The sequence below is a fragment of the Anopheles cruzii genome, chromosome 2 (assembly GCF_943734635.1).
Source record: "Anopheles cruzii chromosome 2, idAnoCruzAS_RS32_06, whole genome shotgun sequence".
Lineage (NCBI taxonomy): Eukaryota > Metazoa > Arthropoda > Insecta > Diptera > Culicidae > Anopheles > Anopheles cruzii.
The window spans coordinates 54,800,341-54,808,608 of NC_069144.1; the positions used below are offsets into that span (position 1 = coordinate 54,800,341).

The following is an 8,268-nucleotide window of genomic DNA, read 5'->3' on the forward strand; positions in this document are numbered from 1 at the left end:
GCTTTGCTGTTTTCCCTCCCCAAAATGAGACCCCGGAAGAACTTTTTTGCTGTTCCGTCACCACCCGAAAGCTGCGTCTCTTTCTGTGTCTTCTCAAAACGATGGAACGAAGAATCCGAAACCAAACAAAGTAGACAAAAAATAATGCTAATCTTCGCACTTGATGCAAGACAGATTGCGTGACGTCGTGACCGTACGGTTTTGGGTGTTGGTTGAAAATTTATAATTGAGTTTTCGTTAATTAGCCAAATTTGGTTTATCAATTTTTCGCACTGTCATTTGCTTTGTTTTTGTGTCGTTGGGCCACCCACGGTGTTGGTGGTCGGGTAGCAAAAAATGTGCTGCGTGTGCCGCCGACATTATTTGCCAACACTCACTCATAACTGTCCTGGTTCTAGGGAGAAAGTGTGAGAGAGAGACGGAAAAAACGAAGCCCCGGAGTGCTTGCCAAACAGAGTCTCGGTTGTGCAGAATGAAATGGGTCCGACCGACCAACCTTTGTGTCCTTTTTCGTTCCCAGCTCGAATATTATAATTGCTTTTCCATGGTGACGTGGGTTCATTTTAAATTTTAATACCATTACTAGCGAATGACATGATGCATCTACTAATGATGTCAAAAGTGCTTCAAAAAACACAGCTTGTCGAACGAGTATATTGGACAAAATTAAACATTGAAGACATACAGAACATTCCGTTGCCTCGCTTCGGTGCCATCTTTAGGAGCAAATGTTACTGTGATAGAATTGTTCAAAAAATAGGTATTTATTAATCGAGGCATTAAAATGAGGTATGTTCAAAAAGTATAACGAATTTTGAATGGTTTCGGTCGAATTCGGTCCAAAATATAAGATGAGCCAAAACACGTCCAAGCAAATCAGCTGGGAAAAATTAACCGAACATTTAAAAAGGCCGAAGTTGTCGGCATAAGTCAGCATAAAAAATCGTAACATCTAATATACCTTATCCACGGAAATTCAAAAGTCACAATACTGTTTAACCATACCTCGTATGCCTCTGCTCTCTCAAATTCATGTCACTTCTAAACGAAACAATGGAGAGGCGGGATACCCAAAGCTCTTGGTAAGCTGTCCACCGTGTCGTACCAGACACGATAAGCGTTTGGATAGTTTTACGATACAGCGCCGACGATGACGACGACCACGGGGTGAAATGCTGCATCAGCCAGGACATCACCGCCGGCGCGGTGAAGCGCATACGCAAAGTGGTCCCTCGATGAGTTCGACGAGATTCTTGGCCGAAAGGAAATGACACAGCAGAAGGCGCCGCTCTTGAGAGCACACTGTCGCGTTACATAACTCTTCACAACGCCCCGTCGGTGGGCCGGTGCCATGCCTTGTTTTTGTTGCCTTTCTTTCCCCACGACACGAGCACGGGACACGAATTTCGTGAGTAATTGTTGCTCGGCAAACATGGTTCTAATTTACTGAAACGATATGCGAGGCCTCCGACGGCCGGCCAAAGTGGTGTAAATGTGGCAACAACGAAACAGCGATCCCCGTCGATGGCTGCTGCGAACCTGCGGAAACCCTCCGGGAGAACCCCATTGCATTGTGTCAATGTGGTGTGGTGGTGGTAGTCGTCCCGGCCGCCCCGAACTGGGTCTGCTGGGCGCCGCACGCCAGGGACACGCTTGAGCCGGCCAGGATCAGTCGCAAATCCGGCTTCGCTCTTTAACGTTTCCGAACCAGAGCCGGGCTGGGCTGCGAGCATCATCACCCGTTGGCACATTAGTAGTGTTGCTTCGGCGAAGCAAACAGCAGTACGAAGCGAAGCACCGACCGGCCGACCGGCGATGGGCCAACCGACTGGTGGTCGCGCGTGTCGCGGGTGGCCACAGACGTCCGGAGTAGCGTATAATTAAGTAGAGTAAGAAGCTTCGGCCAAGCCTCACAGACCAGACCAGACCAGACCAGACCAAGGGGACAAGGATTTTCATTACATTTAGCTTAATTGAATGGCTTTCGAGGGCAGCCAGTGGAAAACGTAAGCCTTGGGACCCCAGACCCCAGAGGCCGGTTACGGTTTGTCTCGGGGTTTGTAGGTTAGCAACGTGGCAGTCGTAGTTTGTCGCTCGCTCTCGGATGCGTGGATTTGTTTCGCACACCGGAAATGGTACGATTTCGATCGAGACTTTAAGGAAGCAATTACGTTACGGTCCGGATTGCCTGACTTCGCAGGCATTTGGCTCGTTGAGGTGAGTTAATGCAGCGATCAGTGCAAATCCGACGGGGCTTCGAACGACCTCGCCGAGCAGTTGATGAGAGGTTCAAGTGTTTAATGACACGTTTAAGGGATCAATCGTAATGATTTGGCCAAACAAAAGTCGAACGGCAGAAAGGTATAAACGTATTTCTAATTGTAGTAATAAGTTTTAACCATTCTGAGCAGCTGTTGTGTGTGTTTTTAAATGCAAATGAATCCTGTGGGTTTCATATCAATCATACAGAAAATCCCCAGGAGCAATTTTGCTGACGCTGGAAACAAGGGAGAAAAATAAGTTGAAAAAAGCTGTTTCGGTTTGGCGTGAATTTTAATAAAGAATATGTATGTAGCCGCCAGAAGGCTTTGTGAGGTACCATTACCCCATTGGAACGTAGTTAAACATGCATGTGTGTGTGTGTGTGTGTGTGTGCTCGAATAGATCCTAAGCAAGTGTTCCTAAGAACCGACGCAAAACACTGTAGCGGTTAAGAAAGTAACGCCATAAAACGCCGTTTTGCCGAACCCGGTCATGAAATATAGAAACCCATCAAGTGGATTAGGAGGATTCGAATGGTAAGTCCCGCGTTTCTTCCTCCGGCAGGAAGGCACCGTAAGGCACCTCCGACAGACACGCACACGCTGCCGGGTCGGCGGATGGGCGGAGTGTGTTTGCACACCGTATTTTCCGGCGGCTGGTTCCCGGAAGCGCTTTTTCATGCATCCAGCAGCATCGTGTTGCGAACGTGTATTTATGGCACCGGGAGATCAAAACAAATATACTCTCACCAGGTGGCCCGACCCGGCGGGTCGAGGCGTCATGCTGTTTTGCGGGGTGGGCCCCATTTTATGCTGACTTCCAAATGCTGCTCTACCTGCCCCGATAGGCTCGGATGTCGGATGTGCTGTTTGGGAAGCAGACCCGGGCGCACACCGGAACCATCTCCGTAAAACCGGCTGAGCTCGTTCCGTTGGTTTTTGTGGTAAAAATTTCACCAAAACCTCAGTCCCGGGGAGGCCCCACATTATGAACGTTCAGCGAATGGCCTTGCGGCTGCTTCTACCGTTTATCCGCTTCATTCTGAAGTGCTGACGTGGCTTGCGGGAAACCGAAAACATATTTTGTCGTGCAGCCCTCACCGATTGATCGCTTAAAATCGGAAACGAAAGTAAGCATTATGGAAAGCAAAATGGCGAAATGAGCGAAAGTCGACCGGCGACAGTCTGCCGAGCCTTTGGGAGCAATGGGCTCGAACAAGTTAAGATAGGGTCCCCGGCTGACTGATGGAGTGGAAATGAGAATGCTTCCTTCTGGCCATGCCCTTATCTTTTCTGCCGGTTTGATATGGAAACTTCTGCTCAGACTTCTGATTGCGACATTTGCGTTGCTCAAAATTCGAACCGGCTTCTGGCCTCACCAAGTTTACAATTTGTTTATTCTGGTTAAACCGTAATCGAGTAAAAATGCTTAATGCGATGCCAATCATCAATGGCGTATCGCGATGCGTACTTTTCGGACGCTGGTCGCGTGTTGTCGCTGCGCCCAGGCGCGCCTGACCTACATACCGGACACCGTTTCGGACCCAAAGTCTTGCCATTCGACGCCAGCCAGCTAAACGCTCTGCAAACACGGCCGTGACGTGAGAAACCAGCGCTTCGTCTGGCCGCCCGTGAGTGAGCTGCTACGGTTTCACTCTCCGTTCGGATGCGTGAAAAAAGAAAGTCCCCACGCGAAGCTGACCAGAAGCCCTGGCCCGGTTCAGATCTGTCTTCGTTCTACCGTGCATCGGACAGTGCGGCAAGGTGTTACGTCTTCCTGACCGAGCCGTAGAACCGTAGCGAACCACCGTACACGTTATCGACGTGCGGGACCCCCGGAACCAGTCACGGTCCGATTAGCTGACCGGAACGGTATCGTTTCGCTCGCTGTGAAAAGAAATTATCACCTGCCGCAGGAGGTCTCGGAGGTTCGGCTGGCAAGATGCGAACCTACGCACCGACACTTCAGTCCAGTGCGAGCTTCGAGCGATATTACACCCGGTGATTCAACCCGTCTTGGTAACCCCATTTCTTTGGGTATTCTTCGACCAATCAGGCCCAACTCAAGCATGTTGAACTACGCGATCCGGTTACCACTGTTGTTGGTGGTACTCCACAGTGGGCTGCCCGTGTACGGAGCTTCTGACCTAGTGCCCAACGGGACCGTCGATGGGGCCGTGGGCACGGAGCTAGGATCCACGCATCGTAGTGGAAGAAGTGAGTTTTAAGGCCACCCGAGGGGCGGATCTAGTGCTGCCCAAGACACACCGGGGGCCGGCATGTGAAGCTTGTGAAGGTGACCTAGAATGTTGCTCGTGCCGATTTCTAGTGACGGAGCGGAAATTAGCTTCGCGTGAAAATAGTTCATAGTTCATAGGTTCAAAGTTAAGGACGTTCGGCAAATTCTACACCATGGATAAGGCTGCGGTCATCTTGGATTCGTTTTGGTGTCTGTGCTAAGTTCGATCGATTTTAGTGGAGGATTTGCCACATCTGCCGTTGCGCTCGTTTATCTGAGTCATTTTTCGTTTGATAATCCATCTTTGCCGTGGTGTTAACACTGTTTGCGGTTTAAGAGCTTGAAAGCGGATTATAATCTTTCGGCTTGGCAGCTCATTAAGATAGTGATTAGTACACGATACTGAACTGTTTAATGCTTGGCTTAAAAACACCGCAATGCCGGTGGTTTCAGTGCGATAAAATTGAATCGAGAAGCCAATGTTTAGATAAAAAATAAGTCAATAACTTCATATCGCCAATGGCACTGCCTTCTGACGTTTCGTTCGCTGGTTACTCTGATGAGTCATAAGGAAGAATTGCTCAAAACGGTGTAGAAAACTGGTTGATGTTGGTTCTAGAATCTCTAAACAGTTTTTGTCAGTTCTAGTGCCTTAGGAAGTTGTCCAGTGCCGGACGAATCAATCTCATCCTCCGAGCAGTTCTGAAGTTAAAATAGTTTTAAAATAGAGCAAATCGATTCTGACGTCAAAACTGGAATGCGATTTAAGCCCCCACCAAAAAAGGATCTCTCTGGAAGGCTTCCGCTGCTCTGGTGGCCCATCGAGAACCCATCGACGCTGACCGACTAACGGCTTTTTCGACTTTCTTCACCCGCACAGTTTTCCCGTTCTATACAATCGGCCGTGTCGCTAATGCGCCGTGCACGTCTCCTGCCGGCCTGTCGGGGACGTGTCTGGTGGCCGGCGAGTGCAAGGATAACGGAGGGTTGCCCGCCGGTTCGTGTAGCAGCCGTACCAGCCAGGCAGTGTGCTGTGTCTGTGAGTAATCGCTCAGGCGAGCATGAGCATTGGACGGTGGACTTTGAGCTTGAAAAACTTTCTTGCAGACTCCCAATCGTGCGGTGGATCGACGACCTTCAACAGTACGTACTTTACCAACCCGGGCTATCCCGGCCCGTACACGGGCGGTGGAGCGTATGTAATCGAACGGTGGCGAAATCCGTGGAGTTGGGAGCCTTAGGAACGATGTGCGTTGTTTGCTTGCAGGTGCATCTTTACGATCACCCCGACCGACGGCGTGTGTCAGCTGCGGGTCGACTTCCGGGTCCTGTCCCTGAACCAACCGACCGGTGATGGTGCGTGCAACACCGATCGGCTCTCGATCGCGGGCAGCTCGCCGGGTTTGACGCAGCTGTGCGGTGAAAATACGGGCAAACACCTGTACGTTAACTTTGCCGGCAGCACGCCGATCACGATCCGCGTTGCGACGGACGCGGGCACCACGTTCAACCGGCTCTGGAACTTGGAGCTATCGCTGATTGCGTGCACTAGTGCCTACAAGGCCCCCAGTGGCTGCCTTCAGTACTACTTCGACCCGACCGGAGAAATTAGCAGCTGGAACTATGGGCTCGGCGCTAACCCGGCGCTAACGGGTGTCGGGACACGCGGAAGCCGTCAGATCATGAGCACCAACTACGGCATCTGTATACGGACGAACGCCGGCCAGTGTTCCATCACGTACGCCCTGGTAAGTGGGTGCAGCTGACCACCCGACGTTCTGGAGCTCAACTGACGGCCCCCGGAATCGGAATCAAATTCAAGGCTTTCAATTAGTACCACCATCTCTAGTAGACTTTCTTGCACCATGAACCCGGATTCTTTGGTGCCAGGTCCGCGTGGAGATCTAAAGCCATTCCATTCTCCTTTGCAGCCTAACAATGATCAATACGCGTTCACCGTGACCGGAGACGCGTCCGCTATCGATCCGACGATGGTCGGTGGCGGTGCGGTCGGTCAGAATGGTGCGGCTTGTACGACAGACTTCATCATTATCCCGAACCCGGTTGTCCCAGGAGTGGCGGGAACGTTCCTCGATCGCTTCTGTGGTCTCGGGCTGTACAGTGTAACCAGTAAGTGGCCTTGGCCCGTGGCCGGACAGCAAAACTACGAAGTTTTAAAAACGTACGCTTTTTTCCGCAGCGAGCACCCGACCGTTCGTCGTCTACACGGTGACGGATGCCAACGAAACGCCGGATGTGGCCAACCGTGGGTTCCGGTTAACGTACACCCAGAATCCTTGTGCCGCGGTGTGATGGGCACGGAAGCTGGATTTTGTGCGATCGAAAATGGTTCCAACACTTTAACACTCTGCTCATAGCGTGTACTGACTGATGACGATGACGGCGGGTTGTATTGTTAGGTAGATTGTTTTAATTTATGTTTCGTACAATTAAATGTTCTGCTCGGCGTGGAAGGAATAAAACATTTCGCTAAACCGGTGTCCTCTTCGTTCGTTGGACCCGAAGTTTCGAAAGTTCCATTTCGTTAATGAACGCAAATGGGTGCCAAGGGTTGAGAGGGTTGACCACCAGGTCCTGCGGTGCTTGCGCAGCGCTTGAGGTTCTGATGTTTGTGTGGGAAACTTTCGCCCTGCTGTAAGGCTCCAGTCCACCGGAGATGTGTGAACAAATGGTGTACGATTAAATTAAATTACATTCCCCAGCTCAAGCTGGCAGCATTCACGGAGGATGTATTCTGCAAGGAGTTCCGACAGTGTTTCGAAAGGTGTAAATGAGGTGTCGAGGGCTGTATACGATCGGAAATAAACAAAGTGCGTGTCTTTGTTTGTGAAAAATTGTGCAGGTAACAGAAGCTTCAGCTCGGTAGCCACGGTGCGTGCCATAATCACGATTAAGACATTCGCCTCTGGAGAAATCTCGCTGGGTAAATCCATCCCTCATTTGCGGTCCGAACTAAACGCCCTTTCCAAACAACAGCATGTAATGAATGTGAGTGACATGTTACGGTATAAAACACGCCAACGTCCGTACTTGATGCCACGGAACGCTAGTCTCCGGAAACATTCTGATGCTGTGCAGTACGCAACCGGCTTCCTTTTGCTGATGTATTTTATGCTTCCAGCCAGAAGTGGCAGAGAGCTGTCGTCCATTTCGCGAAGTGCCGCAAGGCATGGCCCTGTCCCTCAGACGACGCGGGTCATTAACGATTCAATGAGGCCCGCGGTCAGTCCGCCGGCTTTTGGCGAGCTCTCTCTCCCTCTCGGACGATAGATTATCTTTTACTGCCCTTTGGGCAACGGGCGCTCGGGCGGATCATGAAAAGTTGCCATAATTAATGCCATCGCACGTTCTATGCCATTGATCGCGAAACCGCATAAAGGAAGCAATAAGCGCACCGCACATTTACAACTCATTGGCCGATCCCCTCGGACAGATATTGCCATTGTTTGCAGTAGGATGCTATTTTCAATTCTTTTTATTTTCTTCTGGTTCTGGTTGTTTACTTTTATCTAGATTTGGAGCTGTAGTAAGTCATCATCATCCTTGCTTTCTTCTTTCATCATATATTTATTTTATCATATTTTATTCTATCGATTCGATAACCTCTTTCGAATGTTGAACGTGGTGTACATCGAATGATGCAAGGTTCATCCAGCGAAAGGCACTTTCTCAGCCGCCGGGGATACCAGATTGTCACAACGCAAGAGCCGACAAAGTGGCAAAGTCTGCAGTGTAACTGCTTACGGC

The 8,268-nt window shown here is 50.3% G+C and overlaps 1 protein-coding gene across 1 annotated transcript; it reads left to right on the top strand.

The window, feature by feature from the left end:
- Positions 1–4,330: 4,330 nt before the first annotated feature.
- LOC128267005 (uncharacterized) lies at positions 4,331–6,813 on the top strand. The gene is made up of 6 exons (XM_053003794.1): positions 4,331–4,478; positions 5,327–5,539; positions 5,608–5,695; positions 5,768–6,248; positions 6,432–6,630; positions 6,701–6,813. Exons 1-6 carry the CDS (start codon positions 4,331–4,333, stop codon positions 6,811–6,813), a joined length of 1,242 nt encoding a protein of 413 aa, XP_052859754.1.
- The last annotated feature ends 1,455 nt before the right edge of the window (positions 6,814–8,268 follow it).

Excerpts from the sequence above, each read along its gene's own strand:
- LOC128267005 (XM_053003794.1), top strand. The coding sequence starts at position 4,331 with ATGTTGAACTACGCGATCCGGTTACCACTGTTGTTGGTGGTACTCCAC. Across the intron at positions 4,479-5,326 it reads CACGCATCGTAGTGGAAGAA|AACCCATCGACGCTGACCGA; the intron begins GTGAGTTTTAAG and ends TGGCCCATCGAG. Across the intron at positions 6,249-6,431 it reads GTTCCATCACGTACGCCCTG|CCTAACAATGATCAATACGC; the intron begins GTAAGTGGGTGC and ends TCTCCTTTGCAG.